Below are 25,079 nucleotides of genomic sequence, written 5' to 3' on the forward strand. Positions count from 1 at the left end.
TACTCACAGCTGCTGCACCAGACCAGCCATGCCAATAGTCTATCTAGGCCCAGTAACAGTGGTCAATCCAGATCACAAGTACTAGGCAGAAACCCAAAATACTAACAAAATTCTATGCTAGTGATACAGGGCAAGCAGTGACTTCCCCCATGTCTGTCCAAACCTTTCTTAAACCCAACTATGCTACATGCTGCTATCGCATCCCCTGATAATGAGTTCCAGAGCTTAACTAATCTTTGAGTGAAAACATATTTCCTCCTATTTGTTTTAAAAGTATTTTTTTGAAAGGGTGAAAAATCGATTCACTGTTATGTGTTCTAATATACTCAAGATTTTGTAGATCTCAATCATATCCTCCCCCCCCATCCGTCCCTTTTCCAAGCTGAAGAGCCTCATCTTCTTTAGTCCTTCCTCATACGAATTCCATCCCCTTTTATCATTTTGGTCGCTCTTCTTTGAACCTTTTCTAATTCCACAATATCTTTTTTGAGATACAGTGGCTATCTGCTGAAGCGGGGACATAACCTATTCATGTGAGTTGGTCTGGCAAGGATAAGAATTTATATGCTTCATGAAACGGATCTGTCAAGGATAAGAAGTTTCCATATGCTTCAAAAGATGGAACTGGGAGCAATGTCTGTGAGCTGGTAGTTGGTTAAAAGAGAACAGAGTTGACTGTAGGTATAATTTTATAACTCTGTATATGTATTAAAAAAAACGTGTAGTCGCTTTTCCCTGGGCATTCATAGCTGAACTTTCATAGAGAAAATGTATACTTCTTTGAAAATTACCTCAAGCAAATTAAGCACACACATCTACATTTGCTCTTTAATATAAACCAATTTTCAGGTTGAATTTATGCAAGTGTTTTATTTTCAAACTATGCATGTTATATTTTAGGGAAGAAGTGTATCTTGAACCATTGGTTGGCCGATGTTCCTCCCTCCTTCTGGTATTGGAGAAACAAACTACATGAACTGATGTGCTGGGAGGCCCGGCTGGCTTGTTCCTCTCGTCGTAAGAGTAGTGATTTTATTCACACTTGGTTTCCCTATTTGGACAGTTTGCCGCCGCGGAGTCGTAGTCGAATTGTGAATGGATTGCAACTGTATTCTGCTCCACCTGTCTGACCTGGGATTCTTTTCTGTTGGGGTAGGGGGGAGGAGGGGTTTGGGGGGAGGGTGGGTATGGGTCTGTTGGGGGGTGTTTGGGTCTCTTCGTTCCCTGAGAGGACATCAGAGTCCAGTCCTCTTTGGGGGGGAGGTGGCCCTCCTTTGACTGTTATTGAAAATGTTACAATCCTTCTCTGTATTCTGTGGTTGTGAGTTGTTATTCTATTTACCAATAAAAAAAGTTTCATAATAATAAACACTAATCCTTCCCCAATCCCAGCCCTAGGACCTCTCTGCTCATTCCAAGTAAAACTAAGTGCACAGGTTGCACATGTTGAATGGAGCATTATATAGAGTAGAAGTCTATTCCTGTGCACAAAACACTGCTTTACATGCAAAAGTGTGTTTGAATATCATTCAGTTACAGATCACTTTTATTTAATATACTGCAAATATTGTCTAAATGATTTACAATCAATCATAAATTAGATTAGGTGACAAGGGGAGAGGGAAGGAGATAAAGGGAGTTTAGAAATTCAATAGGGGAATAGATGATATAAGAGGAGAAAACAAATATCTATCCTCTGGAATAATATTCACCTGCATTCGCGAAATGAACTTTCATTTCTTAGATTTAAGGTCATCCATCTTTTCATCAAAGCATTCCCATTGGAACCCTAATATTTAGGCTTTCCTCAGTTCCAACCCATTGCAGCAGCAATCTCCCATCACCATCCTGTCATCTTCTTCACTACCCCTTCCATACCTTTTGTCTCTCCCTTGAATTATACAAGGGGGTGCTTATTGTCTTTGGCTTCTCCTATGTCACCTACTTTTAGACTAATAATACTTTCATCCTATTAATTTTACTGTTTTGAATGTCTGACCTAAATTTCATAATTGTAGTCTGATTAATTTGTTTTGAAGATCTGAAGTGAAAATGGTGCAAAACAATGGAGATTTCATTGCAAAAGAGTGCTGAGCAGTGATGAAATATCTTTTCCTAAAAGGGACTCCGTTACATTAGGGGATAAGAACCCTTCCTACTCCACAGTGAAGAACTGGGTTGCTGAGTTTAGAACAGGACATTGGAGCATGGAATAGGAACGCTCTGGAAAACCAACTCAAGTGAAATTCCAGAAAATGCAGATGTCATTCATTCCATGATCCTGGACAATCAAACAATATCTTTCTAAAAAGACAGCAGAGACCCTGGATATATCCCAAGAATGAGTATCTCAAAAAGAATGTACTATAGGGAAGAGTTGAATGCCTTATGAAGTAAGGCTAAACAAGATACGGCTCTTCAGTCTGGAGATGATGATAGAATTTTATAAAATCACGAGTGAGAAAGAACAGTGAATGCTTAATTACCATTTTAACTAGTACCAATATGGAGGAACACTATAAGAATAGCCTTATTGGGTCAGACCAATGGTCCATCAAGCCCAGTAGCCCGTTCTCACGGTGGCCAATCCAGCTCACTAGTACCTGGCCAAAACCCAAGGTGTAGCAATATTCCATGCTATCGATACAGGGCAAGCAGTGGAGAAAATATTGTGTTCACTTGATAACAATGAAACTGGGTTTGGGAGGAGGGTGCAAAAAAAATAATGTATGTGATATTGCCTTAACAAGGGAATATACTTAAGGAAGCCCAAAATAAATGTAAATATATCAATCTATATATAGATAATTCTGCAGAGGCTAGAAAGGAGAGTGGGAAAGTACCCCCTATGACAAGGTCCCATTGAAACAAATGCAAGATAGCCTTGCTAAGCAAAAGCTCCTCAGGCCAAGGTACCAAGGTGCAAATGAGCCCTTCCAGGAGAAGTACTGTAATCAGACTCTTGGAAGCCTACAGCAGCCAGCTTCAACAACTAGACACAAGCCATTACGTGCATCCAAGGGAGTCAGGCCTGTTCCCACAAATATATTACTACACAGTATAACCTGTATCCTTTGCTGGAGGAAGAGAAATACCGACAGGATCCAGGCAGCACCACCTGTTATACTAGCGAGATCATGAGAATCTTCTATTTTTTTTTCTCTGCCTCCATCTATTGGAAAAGACACATTAAGCTAGACTGGCCTAGCAGAGTAGTTTGTCAATCCAGCTCATGGGGTATATCCAATCAAACAGGTTTTCACGCTATCCACAATGAATTGCATCTGTTAGCTTTACATACTAAGGCAGCAGTGCTTGCAAATTTCTCAGGCATATTCTTTGTGGATATCCTGAAAACCTGACTGGTTGGGTGTGCCCCAAGGACTGAGTTCAGAGGAACTGGTCTAGCTGGATAGGGAGGAAAAGCATTTATCTTGTATATTCTGTATTACGAGACTTTCAATCCAGTCCTCAGGACACACCAAGCCAATCTGTTAGAGTAGTTTAATAGTTACTGCAGCAGCTTGAGAACCAGAGGAAAAGGTTCAATTGCCACTACAGTTCCTTGCGACTCTGGGCAAGTCACTTAACCTTACATAAGAACTCTGAGAACTTTCTTAGAGATCAGACTCCACAGGTGACCCTTGAGGGGAGGAATGCTGTCCCGTTTTGAGGGAAAAAATAAATGGTTACGTTAGTCATACTGCACTTAGTGCTTACAAACAGGGAAAGTGATTCTGATGTTACAGTGGATGATCATCTGGCATCCAGTGATCGCTGTATAGTACTATTTAATATCAAGATGAGTATGGAGAGGGTTCATTCAAAAGTAAATATTCTAGTCAAGAAGCCGCTCAGCACCAAAGCATGCTCCTGTTCGTGCCGCTCAGCGCTGAAGAAACTAGAACTCATGGCAGCCATGGCAGCGACCGACCGACTGGGTTAGCAGCGGGGCAAGAGAACAGAAAGCTTGCTCCTGCCCGCTGAACCTCTAGACCACCCTTACATTTTGCAGCCCAAATGCAGTACAGTTTAGGGGGTGAAGAACTTAATTGCACAACAGAAGAGCGGAACTTGGGTGCGATTGTATGTTATGAACTTAAGGTGACCAAACAGGTTGAAAAGGTGACAGCGAAAGCTAGAAGGATGCTAGGGGTGCATAGGGAAAGGTTTGGCCAGCAGGAAAAAGGAGGTATTGATGCCCCCGTATAAGACTCTGGTGAGACTTCATTTAGAATATTGTGTGCAATTCTGGAGACTGCTCCTTCAAAAAGGTATTAAAAAAAAAAAAAGTGATGGAGTTGGTCCAGAGGAAGGCTACTAAAATAGTGCATGATCTTTGTCTTAAGGCATATGGGGACAGACTTAAAGATCTCAGTATATATACTTTGAAGGAAAGGCAGGAGAGGGGAGATATGATAGAAACGTTTAAATTCTTATGTGGCATAAATGTGCATGAGTCGAGTCGCTTTCATTTGAAAGGAAGCTCTTAAATGAGAGGGCATAGGATAAAATTAAGAAGTGATAGGCTCAGAAGTAATCTAAGAACATAAGAAATGCCTCCGCTGGGTCAGACTTGAGGTCCATCGCGCCCAGCAGTCCGCTCACGCGGCGGCCCATCAGGTCCAGGACCTGTGCAGTAATCTTTTATCTATACCCCTCTATCCCCTTTTCCAGCAGGAAATTGTCCAATCCTTTCTTAAACCCCAGTACCGTTCGCTGCCCTATAACGTCCTCTGGAAGCGCATTCCAGGTGTCCACCACACGTTGGGTAAAGAAGAACTTCCTAGCATTCGTTTTGAATCTGTCCCCTTTCAACTTTTCCGAATGCCCTCTTGTTTTTTTATTTTCTGAAAGTTTGAAGAATCTGTCCCTCTCTATTCTCTCTATGCCCTTCATGATCTTGTAAGTCTCTATCATATCCCCTCAAAGTCTTCTCTTCTCCAGGGTAAAAAGACACAGTTTCTCCAATCTCTCAGCGTATGAAAGGCTTTCCATCCCCTTAATCAGTCGTGTCGCTCTCCTCTGAACTCTCTCGAGTAACACCATATCCTTCTTAAGGTATGGTGACCAATACTGGACGCAGTACTCAAGATGCGGACGCAGTACTCAAGATGCGGACGCACCACTGCCCGGTACAGCGGCAGGATAACTTCTTTCGTTCTTGTTGTAATACCCTTCTTGATTATACCCAGCATTCTATTCGCTCTCTTAGCGGCCGCTGCGCACTGTGCCGTCGGCTTCATTGTCATGTCCACCATTACCCCCAAGTCCCTTTCTTGGGTACTCTCATTCAATAACATCCCTCCCATCGTATAGCTGTGCCTCGGGTTTCTGATTCCTACATGCAATACTTTACACTTCTCAACATTGAACTTCATCTGCCATCTCTCTGCCCATTCCCCCAATTTGTCCAAGTCCCTTTGCAATTTTTCACAGTCCTCCTTTATCCGAGCTCCACTAAATAGTTTGGTGTCGTCCGCAAATTTTATTATCTCACTCTTTGTTCCTGTTTCTAGATCATTTATGAATATATTAAATAGCAGCGGCCCGAGCACTGAGCCCTGCGGAACACCACTCGTGACCTTCCTCCAGTCTGAGTAGTGTCCCTTCACCCCTACCCTCTGTTTCCTACCCGCTAACCAGTTTCTGATCCATCTATGCACGTCTCCGTCCACCCCATGGTTCTTCAGTTTCCGGAGTAGACGTTCATGAGGCACCTTGTCAAAGGCTTTCTGGAAATCTAGGTATATGATGTCTATGGGGTCTCCTTTGTCCATCTGTTTGTTAATTCCCTCGAAGAAGTGCAATAAGTTGGTCAGACACGATCTCCCCCTGCAGAAACCATGTTGGCTGGTTATCAGAAGTTCGTGTTTTTCAAAATGTTCATCAATTTTTTCTTTTATTAGTGCTTCCGCCATTTTCCCCGGAACAGAGGTCAGACTCACCGGTCTGTAGTTTCCTGGGTCTCCTCTTGATCCCTTTTTAAAGATGGGCGTAATGTTGGCTATCTTCCAATCTTCTGGAATCACACCTGTTTTCAGAGATAGGTTGCAAATTTGCTGTAGTAGTTCCACTATTTCCTCCTTTAGTTCCTTCAGCACCCTTGGATGGATTCCATCTGGACCCGGGGATTTGTCAGTTTTTAGTTTTTCTATCTGTCTGCGCACATCAAGGCTCACTTCTATGGATGTTAACTTTTGTGCTTGATTGCCATTGAAGATTTGTTCAGGTTCCGGTATGTTGGTTGTGTCTTCACTTATAAATACAGACGAAAAGAACATGTTAAGTCTTTCTGTGACCTCTTTCTCTTCCTTCACTGCTCCCTTCCTGTCTCCGTCATCCAGCGGTCCCACCTCCTCCCTAGCCGGCTGTTTCCCTTTAACATATCTAAAGAACGGTTTGAAATTTCGGGCCTCCCTGGCTAGTCTCTCTTCATACTCTCTTTTGGCTTTTCGAACCACACGGTGACATTCTTTTTGATACTTCCTGTGCTCTCTCCAGTTTACCTCAGTTTTGTCCCTTTTCCATTTTCTGAATGAATTTTTCTTATTGCTTATCGCTTCCTTCACTATTTTAGTTATCCACGCCGGGTCTTTTATTCGACTCTTGTTGCACCCTTTTCTGAATCTGGGGATATATAGATTTTGCGCCTCGTTCACCGTGTCCTTGAAAAAGGACCAGGCATGTTCTACCATCTGCCATTTTTGGGAAGTGTTCCTAAGTTTCTTCTTTACCATTCCCCTCATTGCTTCGTAGTTTCCCTTCCTGAAGTTAAAAGTTGTCGCTATGGTTCTCTTTCCTTTCAGTATTCCTACTTCCATCTTGAACTTGATCATATTATGATCGCTGTTTCCCAACGGTCCCACTACTTCCACTTCCTTTGCAGGTCCCCTTAGCCCATTTAGGATTAGATCCAGAGTGGCATTTCCTCTTGTCGGTTACCTAACAAGCTGTTCCATGAAGCAATCTTGTACAGCCTCCAGAAATTCTGTCTCCCTAGCGCATCTTGAGCTTCCAAGACTCCAGTCTATCCCAGGGTAGTTGAAGTCTCCCATAATAACCGTGTTACCGCCTTTGCATTCTCGCTTCATCTCGGCTTCCATTTCTTCATCGATACTTTTTTACAGAAAGGGTGGTAGATGCATGGAACAGCCTCCCAGAAGAGGTGGTGGAGGTGAATTCAAGAAAGCGTTGGATTTCTCGAGATAGAGGAAGAGATAATGGTTACTACAGATGGGCAGACTGGATGGGCCATTTGGCCTTTATCTAGCATCATGTTTCTTTGTTTCTAAATATTGCCATACTGGGACAGACCTAAGGTCTATCAAAGCCAGTATCCTGTTTCCAACTGTGGCCAATCCAGGTCACAAGTACATGGCAGAATCCCAATAGAGTACAACAGATTTTATGCTTCTTATCCTAGAAATAAGCAGTGGATTTCCCCAAGTCCATCTTAATAATGGCTTTTAGACTTTTATTTAAGAAAATTATCCAAAAACTATTTAAACCCTGCTAAGCTAACTGCTTTTATCATATTCATTGGCAACAAATTCTAGCATTTAATTACATGTTGAGGGCCAACTGTCTTAGGGCCACAACAGAGGACTTTGGGGGCCATGCTTTGGAGACCACAGAGATAAGTGGCATATCAAATCCCATTACCCTTAGAGAAACCTGGGCTAGTGCCAGTCAAAGTAACCAGGAATCTTTCCATTGTGTTTCTAGACTATCATCTGCAATAGAACCAAAAACATTATACACATGGCTTCAATTCTATATTTAATTCTCATCAAATGTAAACAGAATTGGACCCAGTTTACCAAATGCTTGCCCCCCTTGTCTGAAACTGCCTTATTGTATTAAATTCTCTGCATGTACACTAGGATCTTAAAGCACAAATGTTAATTATACAAAAAGCTATTTTATGGGAAAGTTTCTCATTACTCAAGTATAAGATGCACCGAGCTGAACAGATGACAGAATGCAAGCTGGAAATGCTGGAGCTCAGCATCATTAAGGACAGCTGATAAGGTATGCACCAGTTGAACTGACAAGGGCAAAGCAAGGTGAACCACCCTGGGACCAGTAATGAGAAATACTACGAAAAGGGAATTCTAATGCATTTCAGGCAAACACAGCAACTCTTTACTCTTCTGTTCCTGCCCGACATTCACAGTCAGCCAGTCCAAGTGACATGCCAAGATTTGGTTTTGCTAAATGGAATTCAGTACCCCTGGTTTTGAAATGAAGGATGGCTGAAAAATGATCCCAAATGGCAGAATTTATTACTAAAATGCCAAAGACTCTTCCGTGCACCAGCAAAACAGGCTTCTTTAAAACTGCTAGAGCACCATAAAAAAAAAAAAACCCTTATTACTCCACTTTAGAAAACAAATTCACTAGAATTTAACTTCATCAAATTCTGGCATCAGACACTGCTTATGGTAATATTACATTCCTCCATTATACATAACAATTTTTTTTTTTTTTTTTTTTAAAGAACTGTATACCGTGAAATAAAAGGTCTAAGAACAATTTCTGCAGTTTTAGTTAAAGTACATTTTATCAATCCAGGTCATTCACTAGATATATAAGGGCCAATATATTTGAAATGAGTTATATATTCATTTACTGCTACTGGTGAACATATAACTATTATCCTTATACTTTTGAAACTTACAGCGACAGGCTCAAGCCAAGTATCAGATTGCACGTTCCAATACTATCCATGCAAACAGAAGCTGGTGGGCTAGACATCGTGGGCTAAAAAAATTATGTTTGTCATTGGTATTTAGTTGCTAAACAGATAGTGACAGCTTAATGTCCACACTACATATATTTGTTTAGTGCTGCAACTTATAAAAATATTGATAAGGAATATATGGATTAAGTTAAATGCCATGGCCAACATTCACTTAAACCAGTTACTTTGTTGGTTCAACATTGACCCCACAAAAAAAAAAAAAAAAAAAGATGTAAAGTGCCATTTTTTCATAATGGAACTTCTACTACAAAGATACACGCTGAGTAATTTTTGTCAAAGAATGCATTTCCCCAGCATGTAATGAAAATAGATAGGTGAAAGGAGAGCAACAAGGCCAAGTAAAAGGACTGAATTTCAATTTTAAATTTGTCAACTAGCAAAGCTAGATTAAGACAGAGGGACACATTCTGACTGAAGGAAATAACCTTCTAGAAAAGTTGTTTTCCCCTATTATTCCACTTATTTTCATCTTACACTACTGCCATACTAAGGATCATCATGGAGCCACTGACAGAGCTACAGACACTCTGCTATAATCACAGAGCTGCAAAAATGAACCCAATGCATGCATTAACCTTGACAACATGGTAGAAAGAAATACGACACACCCGAGGGAGAAGAGTCATTTAAAAAAAAAAGTGTGTTTTCCCTGCCAGAGGATTTTTCCCTTCAATTTTCCCTTCTACATTCAATTCCAAACTTTAACCCACTTCCTAATCACCAACATCTGTCTTATCATTCTCCTACCTGCTAAGCACCAATATCTGTCTTCATTCCTTCTATAATTCCCCCACCTGAGCACTGTGTATTGATGTACCTTCTTGTCCAGTTTGCCTGTCTTGACTAGATTGTAAGCTCTTTTGAGCAGCGACTGTCTCTTCTGTGTTTTGATGTACAGCGCTGCATATGTCTAGTAGTGCTATAGAAATTAGTAGTAGTAATTGTAAGTATATGCTGCTATAGAAATAATAAATAGTAGTAGTTGTGGCGTGCCCCCCACCCCCACCCCACACACACATAAATAAATACACAAAGGGAAAAACTGAATACAAATACAGTATTCCCCCCAAAATTTGCAGGGGTTCCATTCCAGGAGATTTTGAAAAACAGCGAATGCGGTTTAGGAGTGGATCGGAGGCAGGAGAGGGCTGCAAGGGTGGCAGCAGGTGCTAAAAAACAATATTTAGGCTGGCAGGCAGTTTGGCTGTGCAGAAGTCTGACCGGGGGAGGGAAGTGGAGTGGAGGAGGAATCGGCTGTGCAGAAGGCTGATTGGCTGACTGGGGGGGGGGGGGGGAAGAAGAGGAGGAGAAATCCATTGTGCAGAAGGCTGATTGGTTGACCGGGGGTGGAGGGGCAGAGAAGGAATCGGCTGTGCAGAAGGCTGATTGGTTGACCGGGGGGGGGAGGAGCAGAGGAGGAATCGGCTGTGCAGAAGGCTGATTGGCTGACCTGGGGGGAAGAGGAGGAGGAATCCACTGTGCAGAAGGCTGATTGGCTGACCGGGGGGGGGGGGGGGGGGAGAGAGGAGGAGGAGGAATCCGCTGTGCAGAGGGCTGATTGGAATAGACGGCTGTGCAGAAAGCTGACTCAGTCATTCCCTGTATTTTCTGACTGGAAGAGGAAGTCAGAAAACACCACGAATGACTGAGTCCACGATTTGCGAATTCACAGGGGTCTACTGTATAGCAACTCTCACCTCTAATGAAGTTTCGCTACTATAGTACTAGATTAAACTAGAAACAATAAATCAGCACTGAACAATAGCTTGATGGTTTAAGACATTCATTTAACAGCTTGTAATTTATCAACCAAAAATCAAACTATGTGCAGCCAGTATAAACCAGAAAGGAAACAGTAACCACAAATAGATAAAGATCAACAAGAGAGAAATCATTAGGTGATTTATTGAACCAGTTACTATGCCTTTAAGAATCTTTAGTTTGAATACCTCAACCTTTTATGGGAAGGGCAACAAAAAAAGCACAAAAGCAGGCACTGCTGTCCAAAAGTGCCAAGACAGAGAGTCCCGTCACTCCCACATGAGATGATAATAGTCCTGCAATGGGCCACAGAAACACCCAAGACAAAGAAAAGATACTAGTTCAGAACAGGGAACATGAACGTGGAGGAATGAATTGGCAGAGTAAAAGTAATGTTCAAATATTTACACAAAAAGCAGTGAGCAGAAGAAGTTCAGATACAGTTTTAAAAACATCACTTGAAAACCAGAAACCAAAACAAATCGCACTGACTACCAATCTACATCAGCCCATAAGTCACCTTCGGTGATGTAATCCTCTTCTCCTGGAACAGAGCAGAAAATACTATTTATGTTTGTTCAGACACACCATCCCCTACCCACCCAAAACTCTTGATCAAAAACAAGCATATTCACTCCAGGACTAGCCATGACCAATCCATCCAAACAGGTTTGGGAACTTAAAAAACTGTGTTGGTGGGGGGGGGAAGACAGCATTCCTTGTGATATCTCTTATGTGTTAAATCTGATTAATGACATATTAACAAAATAAATGAAGAAAGTGCTTAAGCCCGATATCATTACAGCTGAGCCTATAAAAAGTCTTGCACCAGAGCAAAGCAAACCATAAGCATAAAAGCCACATTGAGAACATTTATGCCATCTCTCCAAGTTACCTTTTGTTTCGTTGTTTTCCTCACCCTCTTCCCATACTCCCTCACCTGACCCCTTACCTGTCTTCACATTCATTTTTTCTACAAACCATGCTCAGCCTCTCTTACTACCTAGCCTAGCCTGACTTCTCTGTTGCTGACTGCAGCCACTCTCTGCTGCTGACTGCAGCCCCACCCATCTCCCTTCCCAATGGTTCTCACTCATCTCATTATAGTTCCTTTTTTCTTCCTGGTCCTAAGAGTCAAGTTTCAATTTATTTGATATACCGCAAATACAACCACAGTTAGTCTAAGTGGTTTACAATAATAATATATTAAAAACAAAAATTAAAGAGATATAACAAGGGAGGCAATAAACAAAAATGATTACAAGGGGAATAAAGAAAGGGAAGGTTACAAGAAAAACAAAAAAGTTGGGGAAGGGATGGCGTGCAACAAAAGGGAAGGGAAGTCACAGTGAAATTCTGCCCAAACAATTAACGATATAAGCTAAAAAGTCAAGAAGGGTGATCCATAGCATGAGTAAAGGAAAAAGGTCAAGAGCAGAAAGCCAAAGAAAACTAGTATGACTTCAATTGTGCCTTAAAAGTCACAAAAGATTTTTCGATGCGGAAGTAATAGGGTAATATACATGCAATATATTTGCAACTCCCACCTCACAGTATTTTAAATCATTTCAGCTTTTACACTTTGATTTGGGTCACATGTACTTGTTTTCTTTCTATGGAACATATGCTCAGTTCATCTGGTCCTAAAGAAGGAAGAATCGCCTGCAAGTAAAAAACGCTCATCTATGCTTCAATAAACTCAAAATACGATACAAAGAATGCATTCCTTTCTCTCTTGGCAGAGCGCTGTGTCAAGTCATAAGGTCTTACAAGAGGAAGTAAAATTATGTTGATTCTTGTGGGTCAGGTGGACTCAAACCGAAGAGACCTTGAGCCCAGCACCAGACAAGTGCAACAGATAATCCAGGACAGCAGATAGGGAGGCAGAGACCGGCTCCAGCTGTCAAGTAGCACACCAGGAAGAAAAGCGGGTCCACTTCTGATGGTAACATTGGTGAGTGGACTCCTTCTGAGATGCCTCCAGGACGTCCAGCACAGGCTTTGAGAACTGGAACGAGGGCATTAAGTCTCGAGGAACCAAGCCGTTAACTGAAGAGACTGAAGGTTGGGATGAAGTAGAGAACCTCGACTCTGCATAAGCAGAAAAGGAAAAACAGGCAGAAGAAGAGGCTCCCTGGAACTGAGGTGTAACAGAAGGGAGAATCACGGCTGTCAGGGCCACCGAGGAGCTATCAGAATCATGGTGGCACTCGTGGACTTGAGCCTGACGAGAGTCTTCAGAATCAGAGGAAATGGAGGGAACAAATACAGAAACAGGTTCGTCCAGTCCAGCAGAAAAGCATCTGCCTCGAGCCTGAGAGAGGTGTAAACCCTAGAGCAGAAGCGGGGCAACTTGTGATTGATGGGGGACGTGAACAGATCGACATACGGAGTCCCCAACGAGCAAACACTTGACGCAGGGTCAAGGAATGTATGGACCACTCGTGAGGCTGCAGAAGACGACTCAACCTTTCCGCCAGACAATTGTGTTGGCCCTGAATGTAGACCGCTCGAAGGAATATGTTGCGGAGGATGGCCCAATCCCAGAGCCGCATTGCCTCTTGGCACAGGGACAGGGACCCCGTGCACCCTTGTTTGTTGATATAATACATGGCGACCTGGTTGTCCATGCGGATCAGCACCACTTGGTCGCAAAGCAGGTGACAAAAAGCCTTCAGGGTGAGGAAAATCGCTCGAAGCTCCAGCAGATTGATACCCTGAGTGCGAAGACCGTCCAGATGAACCCCCAAGCATAGGTCAATGAGTCCGTCGTGAGGACCTTCTGCGGAGGTGGGGCATGAAACAGAAAACCTCTAGAAAGATTGGAAGAGAGCATCCACCAACGGAGAGACTTGCTCAACAAAGGAGTCACGGCAATAAGTCGACAGACAGATCTCGATCATGGTTCCATTGGGACGCAAGAGTCCATTGTGGAATACGGAGGTGAAGTCTGGCAAAAGGAGTCACGTGAACCGTAGAGGCCATGTGACCTAGGAGGACCATCAGGAGCCGAGCCAGGGCCGAGGACAGATGGGCCACCCTCTGGCATAAACGAACAAGGGCCTCTTGACGAGGCCAAGGCAAGAAGGAGAGGAGACGAACCGTGTCCAGGACCGCTCCGATGAATTCCAGAGACTGAGACGGACAGAGGTGGGACTTGGGGAAGTTCACCTCGAAGCCTAGACTCTGAAGGAACAAGATGGTCTGATTCGTCACTCGCAGAACTTCGTGGGGCGAGGACGCTTTGATCAACCAGTTGTCGAGGTAGGGAAAACACCTGCAAGCCGCTGAGACGCAGGGCCGCAGCTACCACGAGACATTTCGTGAAAACCCTCGGAGAGGCCGCCAGGCCAAAGGGAAGAACACGATATTGGAGGTGGAGATCCCCCACCCAGAATCTCAGATACCAGCGAGAGGCCAGGAGTATCAGAATGTGCGTGTACACCTCCTTGAGGTCCAGTGAACACAGCCAGTCCCCCTCATCCAAGAGGGGGTACATGGTAGGAAGGATGAGCATTCTGAAACCGTTCCCCGACCAGAAACTTGTTCAGAGCACGGAGGTCTAAGATCAGACGCAGATCCCCCATCTTCTTGGGTACCAGAAAGTACCGGGAATAAAATCCGGTATTCCACTGGTCCGGAGGAACCTCCTCAACCGCCCGAAGGTGAAGAAGGGCCTGAGCTTCCTGCAGAAGGAGAGGCAGCTGAAACCGGGCAGAAGGAAACTCTCTTGCAGGAAGGTCCGGGGGTATGCGACTGAAGTAAAGGGAGTACCCCTCCCGGATGATGGAAAGTATCCAACTGTCGGAGGTAAGACTTTCCCACTGGTTATAGAAATGATGGCGATGACCCCTGATGGGGAGGGGGGAAGGCTCCAGGAGGAAGGGAGCCCGAAGGCTCAGACTGGAATTGTCAAAAAGACGGCCCAGGCTTTGCCGGAGCCGGCGGCTGGGCCTTAGCTTGTCGCTTCTGCTGCTGTTGCGGCCGCTTCAAAGGAGGCCGAGAGAGTAGATTTCTGCGGATACCTCCAGAGAGGAATTTTGTATTGCCGAGCCGGAGGGGTCTTCGGCTTAAGTCTCACCAGAGAGGCAAAGGACCGTTCGTGTTCCGAGAGGCGCTTAGTGGCTGCCTCAATGGAATCAAAGAGCTCATTACCCACGCAAGGGAGATTGGCAAGACGATCCTGGAGATTCGGATTCATGTCCACAATCCTGAGCCAAGCGAAGCAACGCATGGCGATTGCAAACGTCGTGACCTCGAGGACTGATGGCAGCCATTTAGAAAAAAGGGTCCAGGCAGCAGCACAGAAAGCTCATGCCTGACATCCGCACTCCTGATCTGCACACTACTGGCAAGGGAGGGATACACACTGGACCACCAGGTAAGAAGGGATGATTTAAATGTACTGGGGTGGGAGGGTGATTAAAAGAACTGGCAGGGGGGAAGTTGATGATCTAAAAGTATAATGGCAAATACAGTACTCCCCCGAAATTCGAGGGGGTTACTTTCCAGGAACCCCCGCAAATTTTGAAAAATCGCGAATACAGTTTTTAGGCAGGGGAGACAGGAGAGGGCAGCTGGAGAGGCAGGAGAGGTAAGCCAGAGCATCGGCGAGTGAAGGAAGTCACTCGCTGTATGCTCCGACCGCCTCTTCCTGTACTAAAGTCAGGTCCTCACCAATCAGGAACTGTTTTGACATGCAGCTCCTGATAGGTAAGGCCCGACTTTAGTACAGGAAGAGGCGGTCGGAGCATACAGCGAGTGATTTCCTTCACTCGCCGGCGCTCTGGCTGTCCTCTCCTGCCCGGCCATTCGCAGTCAGAAAATACCGCAAATGACCGGGACCGCAAATCGCCGACCGCAAATTTGCAGGGGAGCACTGTATACAAAAGAATTAGTGTGTGCTTTTGGCCAGAAATGGAGGCCACAGGCCCCAATCTCTTCTTGGGATCTTTTGGTGAACAATAGAGGTGGCAGTGAGGCAAGAAATTAAATTTAATCATGGATGGACCAGGCACAGAGGATCCTTGGTCATAAAAAATAGTGTAAAATCTGAAATGATTTAGTATAGGCCACTTTTCTGTAAAATATCCAAAATGGATAATAGCAAGAGTAAAATATAATTAAACAGGTTCTGCAGTAGGTAGGGAAATGTGTATACAGATAGATCTAGCCTTGTCTCTGACTGTCCTGTGCCCTGTCCCAGCCTACCACTAGACCACCAGAGGGGGGACAGGGTACAGAGCCTGGCAGGGAGGAGGGAAAGGGTACAGAGCTTGGCACTCTCCCCTCAACCTCATCTCCCCCTCTGTTCCTTCCAAGCATTGTCTTTCTCTTTGATCCAGCAATAGGGCCCAGCTACTACCATTTCCTGGCCCCATCAATACTCCACTCATTCACATTAGACTGATTCAAAGTCATTATGAGGACTCTACACTTTTCCATTAGAGTAAATCTGTATGTAGTTCTGGTCACCGTATCTCAAAAAAGATATAGCGGAATTAGAAAAGGTACAGAGAAGGGCGACAAAAATTATAAAAGGTTTGGGATGACTTCCTAATGAGGAAAGACTAAAGCGGCTAGGGCTCGAAAAGGTAGATATGAAACACTTGTTCACCCTTTCAAAAAATACTAGGTCTAGGGGGCACGCGATGAAGCTACTAAGTAGTAGATTTAAAACAAACTAGAGAAAATATTTCTTCACCCAATGTGTAATTAAACTCTGGAATTCGTTGCTGGCGAATGTGGTAAAATCAGCTAGCTTAGCAGGATTTAAAAAAGGCTTGGATAATTTCCTAAAAGAGAAGTCCATAGGCCATTATTGAGATGGCTTAAGGAAATTCACCGCTTATTCCTAGGATAAACAGCATAAAATCTGTTTTACTACTTGGGATCTAGCTAGCTACTTGGGACCAGGTTTGGCCACTGTTGGAAACAGGATACTGGGCTTGACAGACTGTCCCAGTATGGCAATTCTTATGTTCTTATGATTGGCATGGATGATCATGCAATAGTTGAAGATCTTTTTAAACTGAGTGTGAAAATAGCAGTTTGCAAACCCTGCTTCTTCTCAAACTCACAAATTGCTACCAGAAAGTGGTGAACCAAACACTTAATCATCATCATTTTATATTCACTAATAATAGATTTGTCCAAGTACAAAACCCAAAGTTAAAAAGGCCACAAACATTTTTACTTCTGCTTGGAAGCTGACATAAGCGTACACAGTTGAAGCTCTATATGTACCTGGGTATATATTTTATGACTGCCTAAGCTTCATCTAAACCAGGGGTGTCCAACTTGCGACCCCATGAAGTATTTTGTGCGGCCCCAGTCGAGGGCGATGCAGTTTTTTCCTCAGCTGCCCCTGGGTGTTTACTGTCTTGCCGGCTCCCTCCTCTGTCTTGCTGCAGCGTTTGCGCATTTGTGCAGCCCCAGAAACATTTTTTTCGGCCAATGCGGCCCAGGGAAGCCAAAAGGTTGGACACCCCCTGATCAAAAGTATACTACTTATACAAGGTAATGGGTTAAGGTAATTTCCTAAGACACCCTACATGCGTTTATACAGGCATATACATATGAAACCCATTTACAAAAAACTGCCACCATAAAGTAAAATACTGTATATAGCACAATGTAAATGAAATGCAGGCTTAGGAAGCAGAACATTAAAACAGGCAGTTTAGGCCGTATCATAAAGGTGTGGTCTAGTGCTTAGGGGCTGCAACCTCAGCACCAAGATTGCAGGTTCAAGCCCAGCATGCAAATCGTGAGCCTGTGTAAGTGTGTGCGTGTGTGTAGCCTAAGTTTATGTGCCATCCTAGATAAATCATCAGCCATTTGCCCCCTCTCTCATAGTCTAGTCATGGCTAGACTATCACCTCCCCTATTCCAAGGTGTCCAGGACCTCTTTTTCCTCCTTCCTTCTGCCACTGCTAAGCTGCCTCCACTACTAGAGCTAAGCCTGCAGTGGCATAACTTTCAGCATCTGTGCAGCAAGTGGGTTTAAGGCTGGTTGCATTCTCCCTCCCCCCGACAGCATCTTGAAAATGCACTGCCAACTTCTTATATGCCTGCTGTCATAGGTGGACACCTAGTCTACCTAGTGGCTTGGCCAGCCCTGCCAAACAAACAATATTGAGGCAATGATATAAAGAATCCAATTATCATATAACCTTGGCCAAAATGTAGATAACACCTCATTTATGGAGAAAAAGTCTTAAATTATTTAATTTCAAACTAGTTTGCTAACATTAAAATGTTTAAAACAGACATTCTCATTCTAGGATACTTTCTACTCTATTCAAAGGTGAATGACAGCCTCCGATACATGCAAAACTCTGGAGACTTCTGGAAACACTGCAACACTCCTACCACTATGCAATTCCTATTTTTGATACACACAGAAACATAGAAAAGTGAAGACAGACAAAGACCATATGGCCTAATCTGCCTAACCATGGTATTTACTATCCCCTCGTCTCCATTTGAGATCCAATGTACTTGTCTTAAGCTTTCTTGAATTCAGATACACTTTTTGTCTTCATCACCTCTACCAGGAGGCTGTGCCACACATTCACCACCCTTTCCGTGAAAATGTATCTTCTAAGGTTACTTCTGAGTATATCCCCTTTCATCTTATGCCCCCTCATGCTAGTTTCCTTTCACTTGAAAGAGACTTACATCATACACATATATACCACATATCTATCATATCTCTCTTCTCCTACCTTTCCTCCAAAATATGCATATAGAGATCTTTATGTCTGTCCCCATATACCTTATGACAAAGACCCCCCCAACCATTTTAGTAGCTGTCCTCTGGACTGACTCCATCTTGTTTATATCTTTTTGAAGGTATGGTCTCCAGAATTATACATGATATTCTAAATTGGGTCTCACTAGTCTCATAAAGGAGCATCATTATCTCCTTTTTCCTACTGGTCATTTCTCTCCCTATACACCCAAACATCTGCACATAATTGCTTGTTCCAAAAAAGAATATCAAGATTTACATCGGCCTTTTCAATATGAACCTGATCAATTTTAGGTTTTCTAACTACCTAGTTTCTTCAATTAAACCAAATTTAAACTGTTCTAATTATTAAAACATATTAAATGTGAATTAAAACCAAAATGAAATTACATACCATTCTTACCTGTAAGGGTAAGAGGGTGTTGCTGTTGTTGTCGGTTCTGAAGACATTGTCTTCAATCCACGGTTTCAGCGTCAGTGATGGAGTGGAGCGAGTAAATTTTGGAGGAGCGATGACGTTCCCAGAAAAGGGCTTCTTCAGGGGAGAGATCTGGTTGATAGTCCCAGGAATGCCCATGTTTCCTGCTCTGCGATGGTCTCTTCCATGCATTCCTCCCCACGACATATTGCCTGTGCTCCAGCCGCTACCCTGATGGCTGCTCCAAGGAGACTGCTTCAGAAGAGGCTAAAAGAAACCCCAAGAATTAATGAAACCTCTGCAGAAATAATCCAAGATTGATTAAATCTAAAGTAAAAAATGTATTTTTAAAGAAGTCAAATCACCTAATTCTCAAATATGGCCTCAGAGATCCAGAAACAGGGCATCAAATATGCAAATAAATCAGCATTTAGACCAAAATATCTGTCCATTTATCTAATGTTGCTGCTTGCAAACTAGACCAGTTTGGGGACATTGAGGACTATAATTTAGTTTATTATTTGTAATCCACCTTTATACGAAGTGGATCACATCACATACATAATTTAAAACAGTACAAAAGTTAAAAAAAACACTCATACATACAGTACATGCTGCAAAACTGTCAGTGTTAACATACATCAACAGGAACTTCACATTAGTTTGTCAAAAGGGAAGATGAGCTGATTACCAATCAGTTCAACAAAGTCTGCATCATTATGAGGCATATTTCATTTGACAAAAAAGATGTCCTTTCAACAGTTTCTTAAACTGAATTAGGATTGAGAATAGCAGCCAGGCTCTAAACAACCAATACATCTCTCACTAAAACTTGTTAATGATGCCATTATTAGGTATGGGGTTTTCTTTGCTTGTTTTATTTTTGCTGACGACATTCAGATGTTATGTCTCATTATGGAAGTGAGAGAACATCTTCAAAAGGCTGAATATTTTTTTGAATATTTGTTTGGAGAATGTAAATGTTTGGTGGGGGTGGGCAGGGCCTGGTAAAGGATGTGGTTAGCAGGAAATCAAATCCTATGGTTATAACAGGTAAAGAATCCTGTAGCGTGGACTGTCACGCTTCAGCTACAAGCAAATCTCTTATGAAAAAATGTTTGCTGTGGGTCAGAGGAAGTGACGTCATTGGGGCTCATGGCAGCCTAGGGCGATAGCTCCACAGCCCCAGATGCTTATTTAGGCTCTGCTAGGTAAACCTCCATGCTCCCCCATGTACAACAGGTGTTCCTGCCTCGGGGAGAATTTGCCGGGTGCGCACTGATGGCTACGCACAAAAAGCAGACCGATATTAAGACTTTTTCCTCGCCCTACCCGAGCGACCTGATTCAAAAATGGTGGTGGAGTGTGTTGGGCCTGCATCAGTAGACCAGCCGCTGGAGGCGTCGCTGCCGGGTTTGCGGCAGGAGATGCGCGGCTGGTTCCAGGAGCTGAAAGAGGAGCTTGCTGCAGTTCGTGCTGACATCCATGGCGCAATTGCTGACTTGAAGCGGGATGTCGGTGATATCGGTGGCTGGCTGGGAGAGGCAGATAGTCCTGGAAGCGCACAACACGGAGCTGTCCCAATTGCAGGGGCAGGTTACAGCACTCGAGGAAAGAGCAGAGGCGACATCTCTGAAAATGGAGGATCTTGAGAACCGTTCAAGGAGGTGCAACCTCTGGTTTCGGGGTATACCCGACACGGTTTCCAACTCTCGCTGTCTAGAGTTCATTGATCATATCTGTATCCAAGCACTCGAAACAGCAGACTCGCCAGTGGAGATGGGCAAGCCTTTATTTGACCGGGCACATTGGATTGCGGGGCCTCGCGATGCCATCCGGCCTCATGATGTGGTAGCATGTTTCCATCGCTACATGGAAAAAGAGCATGTATTAAGGGCAGTTCGGCGGAATGGCAGCTCTACTAAGTGGGAGGAGGTAGACATCGAAATCTATCCGGATGTGGCCCCAGTGACTCTGGTCCGGCGCCGCGGCTACCGCGACTGTACACAACTACTTCAGGAGCACAATATCCGATATCGCTGGTTGTACCCCATCGGCCTGGCCTTCACTCATGCTGGGAAGCACTACTCTGCCATCATCGTGGTGGATGTTCAGGCCCGTTTGGTGGAGGCAGGGTTTCTTCAGGCATCAGAGTTGGCTCCACTGCCTCAGCGGTCCCCTGCTTCCAAACCAGTGCAGGGTCTGGGCTGGTAAAAAGTGACAAGATCGGCTGCCACCCGTTGACCCTTGGACTCAGAGATGGAACCTACCTGATTTATGGGACATTTGCAGGTGTTGCTTGCCTTTTTCTTGTTCTTTAGGTTGCTCTGCTTCTGTTTGACCCTATTAGGGGGAGAGATTTTCTTTTGCTGCTGGGGGAGCTGTGGGGCTGTCTCGCTATCCTTCCTGACAGCATGGTCTCCAAATGTTTTGCTGGATGGTCCATGTGGGGTGGGGGTGGGTTGTTTGGTGGCGGTATTGGGGTTGGGATGGATCAGAGTGATTTGGGGTTTGCTAGCCTGGGGGTATGGCTGGGGATTGTTTGATTTGAGTAGACGAGTGTGTGCGTATGGTGGGTCTTTGCTGGTTACTTGGCTATCTTGGGGGGTTGGGGTTGCAACTTTGCTTTGGAGTTTAATGGTTAAGTATACTTGTCTTACGTTTGTGGATTGAACACTCCACAAAAGCAGAGTTTACTGTTTAAAGAGTTGGGTTGCTTGAAAGTGGCAGTGGGGTTTATTCAAGAAACACATTTTCAATCTAAATTTGAGAAGCTGCTTTCACATCCATGCTATCCTCATGTTTTTCTTTTCTCTAACAGGGTTCATAAGAAGACACAGGGGGTGGGCATTCTCATCCACAAAAATGTCCAATTTACTTTGAGAGGTAATCAGAGACTCGGAGAGGCGGTACATTCTTGTTAAGGGGGAGCTGGATGGATAACTGTATAGTTTGTTGAACGTCTATGTGCCTAATGCAAGTCAGGGGGCCTTTTTTCTGCTTCTGGAGCATTTGTTTGATCACGCGGAAGGCACTCTTGATTGGGGGAGACTTCAATCTCACCTGCTACCCCCAGGAGGATGATTTGATGGATGTCTGGCACTACCATCATCCAAGGGAGCGTGATTATACCTATTACTCCCCTTTGCACAATTCCTATACCAGAATTGATTTATAGTTGACTCCCCATGTTACTTTGTCGCGAATTTGGTGTTCTACTATAGAACCACAGGTGTGGTCTGATCATGCCCCCCTATCACTGGAGGAGTGTCTCAGTCATGACAGGGTGTGGTGTTGTAGTTGGCGGTTGTATGATTTTTTATTACGTGATCCCACTACTTTGTCCCTATTGGAAGGTGATGTTCAGGATTTCTTTGCTTTGAATGATACTGGCGAGGTTAGTGCGAGTGTTCTTTGGGAAAGTTTTAAAGCGACTTTGCCGGGTTGGTGCATTTCCAGGGGAGCGTATCATAACAAGTGTCGGGTTGCCCGTCAACTGGAGTTATTGACACACCTCTGTCAGCTAGAGAGTTGTAATGAGCAGCATCCCACTGCAGAGGGTAACACGGCCTTGGTTGCATGTCAGAGGGACATTCAGGAGCTTGATTTAGAAGGCAAGGCATGGACACTTCAACAACAGCGGCAGAAGTAGTTTGAGTGGGGGGGTGGGCAAGTCGCTTGTTGGCCTCGCAGCTTCGGCAGTCCCAGGCTCGTCATCTCATTTCTCGAATTTGGGATGCTGCTGGACAGCTTCATTCGGATGAGGCAGCCATTCACTGGGTCTTTTTGGGGTTTTATCGTGATTTATATACCCCTGAAACTTCGGCAGCGGAGGTGGATATAGACTCTTTCCTGTCTCGATTGGCAGAGATAGATGTGGCTTGGCTCTCTTCCCCTATACAACCTGCAGAGGTCTTGGAGGCCAGACATTTGTCCGCCTTTGTTTTATGAAAAGATGGATACTCATATTGTAGATCCCCTCACCCATCTGTTTCATTCCTTTTTGGATGAGAAGAGTTTACCCTATTCTTTTCGACAAGCAGCGATGTCGCTTCTTCTTAAACCTGGGAAGGATCCCCTGACTTGCAGTTCCTACCGTCCGATCTCTCTGTTGGGGGTGGATTACAAACTATTTGCTCATATTTTGGCAATCCGATTACAACGTTTTATGCCGGACTTAATTCATGGTGTCAATGCGGGTTCATTTCAGGACGGCACCCTAGCGATAATATTCAGAAAGTGTTAGATCTCATTTGGACAGCTCAGTATTTTTCTATTCCCTTGGTTTTGCTCTCGGTTGATGCCGAGAAAGCTTTCGATAGGGTTTACTGGCCGTTTATGCATGCCGTTTTTCGATGCATGGGGATTTCAGGGATTTTTTTGCATTGGGTATCTCTGTTATATGCTGACCCGGAATCTTGTCTGCGGGTTAACGGCCGATATACAACTTCTTTTTCCGTGTGGCGTGGAACTCGACAGGGGTGTTCGTTATCACCCTTTATCTTTGCTTTGGTAATGGAGCCTTTAGCACTGGCAATACGTGCTTCTGCTGATGTTCATGGGATTGTGGTGGGTACCCAGGAACATAAGATTCCGCTTTATGTGGATGATATCTTCTTCACCCTTGCTCAGCCACTGGAGTCTTTGGTGACGGTGCTTCAGATTATGTAGCAGTATGGCGTGCTGGCAGGGTTTAAAATTAATATTGTTAAGTCTGAGCTGCTTAATATTTCCCTCAGTGCTGACTCTCTTTCAGGTCTTCAACAAGCCTATCTGTTATGTTGGGCTGCTAAGTTGCATTTCTCGGAATTTGGATGATTTGTTTTGCTTGAATTATCCCACCTCTTAAGGATGGTGTTCGCGGATGGTCATGGCTGGGACGAATTAATGCTTTGCGCATGAATGTGCTGCCCCGGTTCTTGTATCTGTTTTCTTGTTTGCCTCTCTCTGTGGTTCTTGTATCTGTTTTCTTGTTTGCCTCTCTCTGTCCCCAAGCGGTTCTTGCTTATACTCCAGCGACAGGCCTTCACCTATATTTGGAATCATAAACTACCCAGGGTGAGGCAGGAACACATGTACTGGGAAAGGCAACATGGGGTATGGAGGTCCCTGATTTTCTTAACTATTTTTATGCGGCTCAATTGCAAGTTTTGTTTCATTGGGCGTATCCATCCCGGCGCTGGGTCTTTCTGGAGCAAGAACTTCAATCTCAGTATCCCCTGGTGGCATTGCCGTGACTCCTGATGGGATATTGCCCGGGAAGCCCCCTAAGGCATGGCTTGCACGTTACTGCTTTGGGGTCAGGTGCGGAGGGCTTGGCTACTTTTACACTATCCCTATTGGGTATGCCCCTGGGTTTTTGCCGGCTTGGGACTCTGGGATATTCTGATGCTGGGAGAGAAGTGGCCTTCGGGTGCTGGATCAGCTGGTTCTTCAGGAGCAGCTGATCTCGTTTGAAGCCTTGCGTGCTACTTATGACCTCCCGGTGGGGGATATTTTTGCTTATTCCCAGCTGCCTTTCTTCAGGTGTTTCGCATAGGCTCTGGTGTGGGACTTATTTCTAGATTGTATAAGGCCTTCTTGTATAGTCGTCCCCTAGTGAGAACTTATGAGCATAAATGGGAGGATCTACTGGGGAGGTCTTTGGACTTACCACAATGGGAGCAACTCTATGGTGCGTTGCTTCAGGTCTCATTGGCCACTCCATTGATTGAACAGGGGTATAAGATGCTCTTTCAGTGGTACTACACACCTGAACGGTTGTACCACTTGTTCACACATGGTGATGGCCTCTGTTGGAGATTCTGTGGGGGACAGGGGACCTTTCGGCATGTGCGGTGGGACTATCCTCTGATTGTTCTGTACTGGGGAATGGTCCAACAATTGCTGTCAGATGTATTGCATACTCCTGTATCGTTGCAGAAGGATGTTTTCTTACTTAATTATACTGCTCGAGGGTTGGACCCTGAGTAAGCTCACTTTATGCCACTGGTTACTATGGCTGCCAGTCTGTGTGGCCACCTTTTGGAAACAATCTCTTCTTCCTGCAGTCTGACCTTTTGCTGAAGGTGGACAGTATATACTAGAGAATGACACGGGGAAAAAATCTGTCCCCGTCACCGCCCCGTCACCGGCCCACCATCCTCTGCACCGCCCCGTCACCGCCGATCCCTTCACCGCCCCGTCACCGTCACCGCCATCCCTTTCACCGCCCCGTCACCGCCACTGCCATCCCATTCACCGCCCCATCACCGTCCCCGCTGCATCCATATAAGCCTTTTTCCTTTCACTCCCTCCTTCCAATTTGAGCCGGGAACACTAGCGATCGCACGGTCCCCGCGGCCGCTACCTGCCTGCCCGGTCGATCCTGGTGTTTG

The 25,079-nt window shown here is 44.5% G+C and overlaps 1 protein-coding gene across 6 annotated transcripts in view; it reads right to left on the minus strand.

Moving 5' to 3' along the window:
* The window catches only part of CPEB2 (cytoplasmic polyadenylation element binding protein 2), a 227,292-nt gene that overhangs the window by 190,242 nt on the left and 11,971 nt on the right, over window positions 1-25,079 (minus strand). For 4 of the 6 annotated variants that reach the window (XM_033948984.1, XM_033948961.1, XM_033948977.1 and 1 more), the window contains exon 2: window positions 18,679-18,969. In XM_033948984.1, coding sequence (XP_033804875.1) covers window positions 18,679-18,909 — 231 coding nt within the window. In that variant the 5' untranslated portion in view covers window positions 18,910-18,969. The remainder of the gene's footprint in view (window positions 1-18,678; window positions 18,970-25,079) is intronic. The other 2 variants (XM_033948969.1, XM_033948952.1) reach the window with 1 other exon arrangement.

The sequence above is a fragment of the Geotrypetes seraphini genome, chromosome 1 (assembly GCF_902459505.1).
Source record: "Geotrypetes seraphini chromosome 1, aGeoSer1.1, whole genome shotgun sequence".
Taxonomy (NCBI): Eukaryota; Metazoa; Chordata; class Amphibia; order Gymnophiona; family Dermophiidae; genus Geotrypetes; species Geotrypetes seraphini.